This window comes from Passer montanus, unplaced genomic scaffold, assembly GCF_014805655.1.
Source record: "Passer montanus isolate IOZ18808 unplaced genomic scaffold, ASM1480565v1 scaffold35, whole genome shotgun sequence".
Lineage (NCBI taxonomy): Eukaryota > Metazoa > Chordata > Aves > Passeriformes > Passeridae > Passer > Passer montanus.
Window position 1 is genome coordinate 2,339,066 of NW_024368263.1, and position 12,117 is coordinate 2,351,182.

General features: G+C 47.4%; 1 protein-coding gene across 2 annotated transcripts; it reads left to right on the forward strand.

The window, feature by feature from the left end:
* The first annotated feature begins 1,095 nt into the window (after positions 1-1,095).
* Positions 1,096-8,814, forward strand: WBP2 (WW domain binding protein 2). 2 transcript variants are annotated; one of them, XM_039716310.1, is made up of 8 exons: positions 1,096-1,250; positions 2,842-2,950; positions 3,476-3,611; positions 5,155-5,247; positions 5,464-5,580; positions 5,793-5,915; positions 6,999-7,075; positions 7,254-8,814. In XM_039716310.1, exons 1-8 carry the CDS (start codon positions 1,105-1,107, stop codon positions 7,305-7,307), a joined length of 855 nt encoding a protein of 284 aa, XP_039572244.1. In that variant the 5' UTR covers positions 1,096-1,104; the 3' UTR covers positions 7,308-8,814. The 2 variants fall into 2 exon arrangements, with proteins under 2 accessions (XP_039572244.1, XP_039572245.1); XM_039716311.1 differs by having other exon boundaries at positions 1,140-1,255.
* The last annotated feature ends 3,303 nt before the right edge of the window (positions 8,815-12,117 follow it).

Sequence of the window (12,117 nt, forward strand, 5' to 3'; positions counted from 1 at the left end):
GGAAGCCGAGTGGGTTCTGCTCCTGACTTTAATAGGAGAAGAATCAGAACTGTTTGTTATGGCTGTTTCTTAAAAGGGAAACTTACTGCTTATTGAAAAAGCGGATATGAAAAGCACAAACTTGTTCTTTTCCTGCCAAGAAACCATACAGATTATGTCACTGCATTTATTTAAATCTGGTTTCCATTATGTCTTTTTTCTGCTTTTCCCCCCCCACCTGCGTCTGGTTCTCAGACAGGACTGGGCTGCAAAAGCAGGGAATAGCTCAGATCCATTTAAAAATATGTAATAGAGGGTGATACATGCTCTTTTTTGTATATTATTAATATACAGCTGTCAGTTATTGATCTGAGGGAGCCCTTCAAGCAGTTTTGCAGGGTTCCTATTTTTAATGAAGACACCACAACAGTTATGCATTATTTTTTTTATGAAATAATGAAGTTATCATTAATTTTTTTAATTCCTCCTACTTGCACACCTGGAGGTGAGAATTCAGACCCTTCCTGCAGATCTGCAGATGCCACAGCTCTTTTCTTGCTCCCAGATTCCTGACAGACAGACACACAAACACTGTCCTGGCTTGTTTACGGGGAAACCAGTTCTAGTTTAACACACTTCAATATAAACGGGTAATTTTTTGGATGTGCTGGATTCCACCACTGAAAGCAGCCAATAACAGGATCAAAAATCTGTTTGCAAGTGTGTGAAATGCACCTCAAGTGGGAATTTAAAAAACCGTGGGAAATGAAGCATCTTCGTCGTTTAAGGGGCTAAACCTCAATTCATGTGCAGAACCGCCAGATACCCGGGATTATTTTTATTTTACTCCACCAAACAGCACAATTACAGAGAGACAGGGTGCCCGGCCCTGAGGCGGGGAAGGGGGAATCATGGCGGCCGGCATACAACTCCCAGCATGCACTGCGTGTCCGACGCGGAGAGTGTTAATACCGTACATGTAGGGACTACAGCTCCCGGAATGCTCCGCGCGGGGAAACGGCGCAGCGGTAAGGTGTTTTGAGGTGGACTACAGCTCCCAGCATGCACCGCAGGGAGGATTAGAAGTGACCCGATTAATTTATGGCGATGACTACAACTCCCAGCATGCCACTCGGTCCCATTGACGGCGCTCCATTTTCCCGCGCAGGCGCAGCGCGGGCCCGGTGCTGTGAGGAGGCGGAGGAGGCGGCGATGGCGCTCAACAAGAACCACTCGGAGGGCGGCGGCGTCATCGTTAACAACAGCGAGAAGTGAGGTGCTATCCCCTTCTCCCCTCCTCCGGCCTCGGGAGCCGGGGGATAGCGGCGAGCTGCCTTCCCCCCCCCGTCCCCCTGCTGCCTTTCCCCTCAGGGGGAGCGGCCGTGTGGGTCATGGCGGGGCGTGCTGAGGGGGCGAGGCGGGTAAAGGGCGTGCTGTAACCCTCTCGGTGCCGGCGTTGCTCGTCCTCCCCTCACCTCCCTGCGGCACAGGGGCTGTGTGTATCCTCCTGCCCCAGGGCCTGTCCAGGCGAGCTCTGCGGGGCTTCATCCGCGGGCCTTGCCCCTCTACCCCGCGTCCCTCAGCCTGCTGCTGGCTCTCGCTGCTGTCCCATCCTCACCCCAGCCCTGGGGAAGGGCTGGCGGAGCTCAGCTCCCGCCCAGGTGATGTGGCAGGACCCCGGCCTCTCCCCGGGGAGGCTGCACTGCATGGCGCTCAGCCCGCTGCGCTTTGCCGGCTCTTTCCCAGCTCCCCTTCTGCGTGCGCGGGAGGCAGCGGCAGCCTTGGGGAAGGTGCTGGGGTATAACCATGGAAACGGCGAGGCTGCACAGAGCCGCCTGTGTCTGCCTGGCAGAGGGCTGTCCGTGCCCGTGCTCCTGACGTGGCAGTCATCCGCTCCGGGGACAAAGGAGAGCTTCATCCCCCAGCGCTCCTTTCCACCGGCCGCTTAAACACTGCTGCAGCAATTCTGTGCCTGGCTTCCGCTTGGGATGTGGCTTTTCTTAGAAGGCTTTAGTAGGATCAAACCGAGCACTTAAATCGGCGTTCCCTGAAGGAATGGGAGTTGAAGGTGCTGCTGTTCCCAGCTGCCAGCCTGCCTGTCCCTGGGCTGATCCAGCTGGAATGCTGCAGCCTGGAGGGGGCTGCTCCCACTGCCCTCCCCGAGCTGCTCCTGGAGGTGTTTAGTGGCAAATGACTGAGGATGGAAACACGTCAGCTGCCAAAGATAGAGGTGCTGGAGATTTCTGCAGCTTTAGGGATTAGAGTCCCTGATGTGGGTGCTGTAATGCCAGTACAACTTGCCTGCTGTGCCCAAAGGTTTTAATCAGGCCAGTTTGCCATTGGGAGTTAAGGAATCAGTGCAGGCAAGGCGAGTTAATGAAATCTTGTGGCAAGGAAGGGGAGTTCCTGTGGATCACATTTTTGTATCAGAGGTGCCTGAGCTGTGGTGAGCCCTTCCACAGCCGTGTTGCATAAGCCAGCCTGAGCAGCTCCTTCTCCTCTGTCCTGTCACTTGTGGACAGCTGGGTTAGGGAGCTGATCCAGCAGAAATGCAAAACAATTTAAAACGAAAACAAAAAAAAAAGGTCTTGAGATTCGGTCTTGAGATTTTGACCAGGTTTGCTGCCTGGTTGTGCAGACAGCAGCTGTGTCAGCACTCTGGGAAGGGAACCAGCAGCCAGTGCTACTTCAGTTGCTGCTGCCAACATGAAAAACAACAAAAAGAGGCAAACCAGATCTGATTCTGTCTGCATCTCCATCAGTGCTGAGGTTACAGGTGGCTTTGGCAGGTCAGTAAAGTTCTGTGCATGCTGCATTTCTGCCCTGAGCTGTAACTGCTGTCCCCTGTGTCACTGTTGGCAGTGTTTTGATGACCTATGACCATGTGGAAATCACCTTCAGTGATCTGGAGCCGATGCCAGAGGCCTTCAAGGGCACCAAGAAAGGGAGTGTGTTCCTGACTCCCTACAGGGTGAGTGGTGGAAGGCTTTGTCTTGTCTAAGGAGAAAACAGCCCTGGAGCCTGTATTGAAATGTCCTCAGTGGATGAAAGTCAGGATAATCTACTCCTGCCTGAAGTGTGGCTCATCCTCCCTTTGGGAGGCATTGTGAATTCATGGCATATCCCATCTATTTGTCAACAGATAATAAATCTGATTAGTTCTTGTACAGGCAGCTGTTTAGTCCATCAGGCATCTTCAGACTGGAAATTAGCAGTGGTCTGGAAATGCTGAATGCAACAGCACAGCTACTAAATCACAGAGTGTGGAGCAGCAGCTTCTCTGGAAGCTGGGAGGAGCATTATCTGAGCAAGGGGCTTCTGGAAGGCTTTAGGACCTTGAGGATTTGGTTTAGCCCTGTGGCTGTTGTGTGTAGCTTTTGCTTTGTGGAACTGGTGATGTGGGAGGGAGTTTCACAGAGAAATCTGTTCATACAATAAATCAGGGCTGTGTTTCCTGTTTGTTTTGACTGGCTCTTGTAATGTTCTTTTCTTGCAGGTTATCTTTGTGTCAAAGGGGAAGGATGCTATGCAGTCATTTGTGATGCCCTTTTATTTGCTGAAGGATTGTGAGATTAAGCAGCCAGTGTTTGGAGCAAATTACATCAAGGGCACAGTGAAAGCAGAGGCAGGAGGTAGGTATCACATAGTGATGCTCTGTGTCTCAGTTCAGCTGCTCACTTCACAGCAAAATCCTGGCTGACCAAACCTTGGCACTGTCCAGGTGGGTTTTCACACTCCTGTGAAAATGTTTTTCTTTCATTGGCAGCTAAAAACATTCCCCTTACCAGCTCCCTGTTCAGCTACAATGAGATGTGCTCTGCAACCCTTCTCATTCCTGCCCTCTGCAAAATATAAAGTTCAATCAAACAAGTGATCTCAGCAAATAAACATCAGAGTGGAGTCAGCAAGAATGAAGATGTCATTTTGCTTTGGTCACTTGGGATCACCTATCCCAGCTGCATCCAGGTTCTCCTGTGCCAAAAACTCCGATCCTTTCTGGCTCTGTTGGGGTTCAGGTGCACAGCACTTTCTCCATTGTGTTTCTTGTGCAGTTCAAGGACAGCTGTGGTATTGCTGTAGTGCATCCTGGCAGTGAAAATGGCACTTAGAAGGGAATGGATTGTCTTGAAATCAGGGAATTTAAGGAGCTGTTTCACATTAAACTCAAATAAAAGGCTGTGGCAGACATTTTAAAAATCATTTTGGTTTTGACTGTTTTTGGTTTTTTTGCCAAAGGCACAGAGTTCAGCAAACTTTCATCCTCAGCTTGATTCAGTTTTGCAGTTGTGGCACAGAAATCACAGCACAGGGTGGAAGAGCCTTCAGCTGGAGTTCTGAAATCAGCATTGCAGCTTCTGCATGGGAGCTGAGTGGGACCATCCAGCATGAGAGGGAGCCTGAGCATTAATGACAAACTAAACTGTGTGAAAGGCAAAAGGCTTTAGCTGAATCTTTGTTAATTTTCCCCAGAGGCCATCTCTTTTAATGATGATGTTGTCTTAACAGCCATGAGAGTCTGGTTTAGCTTAAAAGGCTCTTTAATCTGTTTGTTTCTGTTTCAGCACAGCTTCTGCTTTGATGCTTTCTTGGGACTCTGGACTGTGCATGTTTTTCTTTTTTATACTGTAATGTGAGATGTCACTAATTTATAAATTATTAATTATCCTGACTTGAAATACCTTCCATGGGCTCTAATGGATTTATGTGGACCGTGTTTTTCATTAAGCTCTTTTCTTTCTTGGGCACTCAGACTCCCAAACTAATTTGGAACTGACAGTTAGGTGTAGTTGCAGAGGTTTTTTAGCAAACTGGATTAACAAAATCCCTGTCTTCTGCATTAATCTTATCCAAAGCAAGAGCAAATCCAGCACTCCTGATAGCTTGGCCTGTGACAGCTACTGTGGCAGCAGCCACAACTCCAGAAAGCTTTTGAAGCTCTCCCTCATGGATGTTTCTGCTTCAGGTGTCTCTTCACCTGACAATACCCCAGTGTGAATTTTTCTGATACCATAATTCTGCCACTTCATCTGGTTTTTTGGGGTTTTTTTTTAATTTGGATTTTTAGGATAAGCTCTTTTAAGAATTACATACAGAGTATCTGTAGATGGAGCATGTAACCTAAATAGCCTGGGAATGCCTTCTCCTTGCTCCTCAGTGCTGTCTTTCCTCCCTCAGGTGGCTGGGAAGGATCTGCCACATTCAAGATGACATTTTCAGCTGGGGGTGCAATTGAATTTGGGCAGCGGATGCTGCAGGTGGCATCACAAGGTATGGAAGTCTGGGGGTGTCTGCCAGAGTTCTGTGGTTTTGGGAGCCCTTGCCTGAAGCTTGCTTTAAAAAATACTTTTCTCACATCCAAGGAGCAGCAGATTTATTGGGGTGACACTTATTTTTCTGATAAGGACTCTCTAAGTTTGTTGAGTTGTTGGCCTGCCTTTGAGGCAGGCTTGATGTTCTGATGAGGTCTTGTCTTTGGTTTTCCAGTCTCCAGAGGTGAAATACCCAGTGGAGCTTATGGCTATTCCTACATGCCAAATGGATCCTATGCTTTTGCACCACCTGCAGCTAATGGGGGCTATCCATACCCCCCTCCTCCTCCAGGTAAGCCTGGGAACTGAGGCTGGGGGTTATTCCAGTGAGTAAGAGTTAAAATAGGTTAAAAGGGCAAGAAAAACATATTTTATACAGTGTTTTAGTGATGACTTGTGCAGCTTTTGTTCCTGAGTTTAACTATGTTTGCCTTGGCTTCTTTTGGTTGAGAACTCCACCCAGAGGAGTTAAATCTCTTGCTGTGTGATCTCCTTTCCTGACAGACTTTTACCCTGGCCCTCCTGCAGCAGATGGAAACATGGGCTACATGCAGCTTCCACCCCCTCCATACCCAGGGCCCATGGAGCCCCCTGTCAGTGGCCCAGACCTGCCCTCCACTCCTGCAGGTGAGGAGCATGTCCAGGGGAATGAGCTCACAACAGTTCTGTTAGGAATGAAACAGACTTTGTTTCTTTTGGGGACCTTCAAAGCTCCACTTAGAAGTTGAAATTTGTTTGTCACCTAATCTCCAGCCTTGTATATCCAACTCAGTCTGGAGTCCAGCCTGATTCTCTCCAGGGTAGGCACCATTAGTGGGCATTTTACAGATGGATGTATTCTTCTTTTGACAGAAAAAAAAATACAGTTTGTTATTCTCCTGTGGTGGTAATCTTGCCCTAATGGATGAATACAAGGAAACTGATGGTGAAATGTGTTTGTGGTCCATTTTAGGTCACAACTGGGGCCTTGGTGATATTTGCTTCCCCTTCCCCTGTTTCATTCTTAATGTGATTATTTTTGCTGAAACAATATGGAACAGGGGAAGAGATGATGGAAAGGAGGAAATGCCAGCCTCATTTTTCACTCATTTGGGATTTATTAAAATGAAAAAAGAGCTGTTGTGGTTGGACACAGCCATAGATCTCTTGCAGATAAGAATATTTGTTTAGATAAGGATTTAACTTTTCTCTTCAGTTTGAATAAGCAACCATTCATCTTTGAACTATTATTTGGAAAGTGGCACTGCTCCAGAGGGTTGTACAAGATTTTTTTGTGTTCTGCAGAAATGGAGGATCTGGATTATGCTCATAAATTACCATCTTTAATACACTAATCCCCTGAGCTGCTATCAACTTGTGCTGATTTTTGTTTTGCCTGTTGATTTCACTCCCAGGAAGGATGATTTGTTCACTGGCTGTTTGTAAAGGGTATTGTGTGTATTTAGGCAAGGCAGCAGCAAGCATTTATTTATGGCTGACATGCAAGTCCCAGGTGACATTTCCAAATTCAGTCTTCCTCTGTTCCACTGGGAATTGGCAATTCCGTGGTGACTGGAAGAGATAATGCTGATTGTGTTTGTTGCAGCTGTTTTGCAACTTGACCACTGGTCACAGGGTGCTCTGTCAGTAACTTTTGATGGCCAGGAGTTCTTGTTTTATTGTAAGAGTTCTCTGTGTGTCCCTAACCTGTCCCTTCTGTCCCTGTGACAGCTGAAGCCAAGGCTGCTGAAGCTGCTGCCAGTGCTTACTACAGCCCAGGCAACCCCCACAATGTCTACATGCCCACGGTGAGTCCCTGCTGCTCTGGGGTTGCAGGGCAGCCCAAGTGTGTGTCTGCAGACCTTCTCTCAGTGGCACAGCAGAGTTGGTCTGAATTGATCTGGTGTCTTGGTTTTTTGGGGGGCTTTGAGTTTAGTGTTTTATTCTTAGCCATGCACTGATGTCCTTTTGTCATTTTTATTGCAGGACCAGCCACCCCCTCCTCCATACTTCCCACCAGAGGACAAGAAAAACCAATAAGCTGACACAGAACTTCTCCACAACTCATTGCTTTCTTTTTTTCCATTTTGGCAGAATTCTGGGGCACTGAGGAGTAGAACCTTCCCCCAAGGCACAGCTGCTTTCAGGGGCTCTAGGAATAGGTCTGTGCAGAGCAAGGGGAGGGGTTTTGGCAGCCTGGATCACCTGTGGAGCTCTGAGGGTTTGCTGTGCTGCAGCTTTCCCTCCTCCCTGTGCACAGCATCGCTACACCTGGAGGTTCTCTTCATCTCTGACTGCTTCCCTTAGCTCTGTTTCTTTTGATACTTAAGGTATACCTCTTTAGAGTCAGCATCTGCTCTAAACTGCTAATTAACACGATCACAACATGGAAACAAGGCTCTTGGGGGTGGGAGGTGTCTTGAATTTATCTTAGTGTGCATCCAAGAGCACCTCTGGACACAGGGATGCCTCTGGTTATTCTTTTTAATCCAGAGTGTCACTTCCAGCTCTGCTCTTGAGAAAGGACTTCAAAGGCAGCCTTTGGGATCTCAAAGGAAGTACACACCTATGACATTTTTCAGATATGTATTCAACTTTATTGGGTTTCTTTTTTTTTAAATCTAAGTCATTCCTGACAATCATAGTAAATAATCTGTAGCCCTTCAAATTTCCCTGCTGCTCACCATGTATGACAGTGTTGACCAATTTCCTTTAGACATGCTGCTCTTCACAGGGTTCCCCAGTAGCATCTGACCACTTTAGATCCCATAGGAACACTAATATATATTTCTGTAGTCTCTATTTTCCAGTTAGATATGTGAGTTCACCAACTCCTGAACATTCTCCTCATAGTCTGTAATGCACTTTTGTTTTTCCTTTGTTGTAACACAAGTTACACTTTTTGGCCAGTGAAGCATCTTCCTGCTGTGATTTACCTGTGAATTAACAGTGAATGGGCAGAAAGCAGTTGCTTTACTTCTGCACTGGAAGCACTTGAGAGAATATGCAAAACATTGGAATAAGCTGTAAGGTACAAAGTGTTGTTTATTGCTGTTTGTGTTCCTGGTCCAGCTGTGAATTCCCAGTCACCCAGACGTGGACTCCTCATAGCATTAATTCCTTGGTCTCATTAGCAACAACTCCAGTGCAGAACCTGTGCAGGACTGATCAGAGTCTGGGCTGTGGAACTTCTGCATTGTAAAAGCTTTGACAAGTGACACTTCAGTGACTCCTGACATCTGAGAGAGAAAATCCTTCCCAGCAAAGTGTGACAGAAGGTCCTGTGCCAGGGAACTGCTGAGACTTGCTGCATGCAGCCTGCTCGGAGAGAAACAAGGTCCACCTCTTGTTTTCTTTAACTGATTAATGAAATTGCTACTGTTTGTGCACTGACTTTTCTAGAATTGCTACTGCGGTGATGTAAAGAAATCGTTATTTAAAAAAATATTTATTTTGAAAGCATTTGATTAATATATTAATGTGAAATGACTTCTGAATGCAGATTTGTTTTGCCAAGACTGTGAAGTAAAAAGAAATCAGCTCAAAACCTGGGGTGTTAGTGTGTGTGTGTGAGTGGGCAAACTTCTGGTGAGCTGGTAGTTTTGGATGCAGAGAGGAGGAATTAGAAGCAAAATCACTTGGATTTTTTATTTTTTAGTATTAGAAGCAAAATGACTTGGTTTTTCACAGGTGACATCAGTTGCTTGATTTCTCTTGGGTGACTTTGTGAATGAAAATAAGTTGTTAAAATGTTTCAGCAAACTCCCATTTCACAGTTCCTGTTGGAAGCTGGCAGCAGCTGCTTTACTCTCCCCAAATGTGTCACCCAAGTTGTTTTTCCAGACAAGTTGTTCTCATAAAAGTTACAACCTGTTTACAATTTTGCTTTGCAAGAACTAGCTCAGCAATGCAGCATAATTAATGCCTCTAAAATATGTTTCTGATTAGAAGCAATCCACAATTTTATCATTTTTTTCCCCTGTAAGTGTGCTGGGGTGGCTGTGCCCAGTGAGGTCGGAGCTGTCTCAGGTGTGTTCCTGTCCCTGGAAAAGCTGGGAATTCTGCTCCAGCAGCAGTTCCAGAGCTGCTCCTGCCTCTGAGCTGAGCCTGGTGTGTCAGTCTCACTGGGCAGGGCAGAATAGGAGTGTTCCATGTGGGATCAGGCCCAGCTCACACTGACCCCTGTCAAACAGGAGCTGCTCTCCAGGGAGCACCCAAACCTCACTTGGTTTCATTCCTCTTCCCAGCAGCTGCTGTGGCTGCCTTCATTCTCTTGAATTCCCTGCCCAGCCAGCAGGGACATCTTCCAGATCCTGCTCATTTTTACATCCCTTTTGCCTCTCACATCCTCCCACATGGCAGTTTGCACTTTAAGCCTGCCTGAGCCACTTGGGTTTGTTTTCTGTAGAAGAAGTGGCTGAAGGAGGAAAGCATTGAGATAAAATTTTACAGTCCAGTAGGAGCCAAAATCCTGATTTGTGAATTAAATTACTTCAAATCAAGGTTTCCTCAGTCACATCTGTCCAACTCTAAAATGGTGCTGAAACCTTTCTGTTCTGGCTCATTTCCAGTTACCTTCAACTCTGAGACAGAATCCTAGAAAACACAGATTGCATGAAGTTTCCAGAGCTCTTGCCCAGCCCCACTCCCTGTGCACCTCTTAGGCCAACAATCAGAAGAAATCCATGAGGTTCTTTTAAAACCTTTCCTCAGCTAAGTGTGCTTGAGAGAGAAATATTTAGATATCTGCTCCCATGGGAACTCGGCTGTTGAGGTGAACACTCCACGTGTGAGGACATGAGGCTTGACTCCATTTTTATTATGTTACATAATATATTAAAATACTACATTAAAACTATACTAAAGGAACAGAGTGAGAAGATGATCAGAAGGCTACAAAGAATAGAATAGAATAGAATAGAATAGAATAGAATAGAATAGAATAGAATAGAATAGAATAGAATGCACAACATAATCCTGTGACTGCTCACAGCCTTGGCACAGGGGGCTGTGATTGGTCACTAATTGAAAACAATCCCCATGGACCAATGGAAGATGCACCTGTGGCATTCCACAGCAGCAGATAGTTATTGTTTACATTTCTTTCCTGAGGCTCTCAGCTCCTCAGGACAGGAAAAATCCTAGGAAAGGATAAAATATCATGGCTACACTCAGCTCCATGGTTTGAGCTGAATCACTTCCCTTAAGAGTGCAGAAGTGGCAAGACCTCCAGAGACAGTTTCTGTCTGGCAAGAGGGAAATTCAAAGGATCAGTCAGGCTGGAATAAATGAAGTATTCCTTAGACGGGTGTCAGTGAGCTAAATCGAGTTGAAGCTGTGGGTTTTCCACTCTGGTTTGAGGTTGAATGTTCCCATTCCCCCAGGCTGGAGCTGGGCACGGTCTGTGGGGAGGGGAGGAGGAGCGAGCCAAAAAGAGCTTGGGTGTGGTCTCCGTGTTTGGAGTGTGCTGGTGGGAAGTGAAGAGTGTTTGGGCTGGGCAGGTCACAGCCAGCGAGGCTCAGCAGGGGTTGGGTGAGTGCAGCAGCACGATTTGGGAATCCAGATTTATGGCTGCTAGTGAGAATTCCTGCCAAAGCAGCCAAATCTGGCTTTGCTACTCAGCACTCCCTGCCATCCCCCATGGAAACTGGAGCTGTTCTCTGCTTGGGAAAGGGGTCAGGGAGGGTTGAAGGGTCACCAGTCCTGCCCACAGAGAACATTTTGAATATTAAAGCAGGGACATGCAAATTGAAATCTGATGCTGCTCCGGAAGCCGGGTGGGAGTAGGGCAGGCAGAAATGTTCATTGACACGTCTCCAGGTCTGGTCCCTGCCTCAGTGTTTCACTGGCTGTGCAGCAGGAGGCTGCCATGTGACAGCCAGACTGGTACCATTAAACTCCAGCAGCTGGCTGGTGTTACACTGCTGGAGGAAGAGAGGAGGGAACAATTAGTGTTGGATGCTTTGACAGAGGCAGATTTTTCCACCACCACCTACAGCTGTTTAATGTGACTTGGGCTCTTCAATTGAGAAGTGTCTCCCTGCCCCTGATGCTGGGAAATGCAGCTGCTTTCCTCCTCTGGGGACTGTGGGGTAACTGGTATTTCCAAAGTGCTTTGAGATCTTGTGCAAAGAAGTGTTGCTGCAGGAACCGCAGGTGCTGCTGACAGATTTCCTGCTCTCAGCCTTGAAATCCTGGTACTGTCCCTGGGGGCTGGGGAAATTTTTTACCTTGGAAGGATTATCTCATTTTTAGGGATTAAGGATCCTTACCCTGGAAGGATTGCTCCATCCTGTGTGTGCTTGCCTGGGGTTGCCTCCAGGCAAAGGAAGAAATGGAGTCCTCCTCTTCCTCCCCATCATTCTGCCCAGGTTTTACCTCAAATGCTCCAGCTTCATGCATTAATTTCTTTCTGCTGGAGGGATGCACTGAGCAGTTGCAGGGAGTGGGGTTAAGCCCACCTGGCCAGCACCTCCCTGTCCTGTGTGTGCCTTCCTTTGGAGATCGTGAGGACTTCCCACCACTCTCAGAGCTGTAGATGCTCAAACTGCCTCAGCCACATGATGGCCACTGATTTATGAGCTCTGCTCACAGCACTGTCTCCCTTTGCAAACACTGCTGGAGGTGGCAGGAGGTGTGGGGTGGAGTTTGGATCCAGCTGCTCCCAGAGCATCCAGGAGCAGAGCCAGCCCTTGCCAGTGAGCAGCTCCTGTTGCATCACAGGCACCACCACCTGTAAAGAGGTGCCAGGGGTGTGTTGGAGGTGAGTTTTGCCACGGCAGGCTGTGATCAGGAGAGTTCCAGGTTAAAGCTGCACAGAGAAGTGAGGTTTGTGGGTGGGGATGGAACG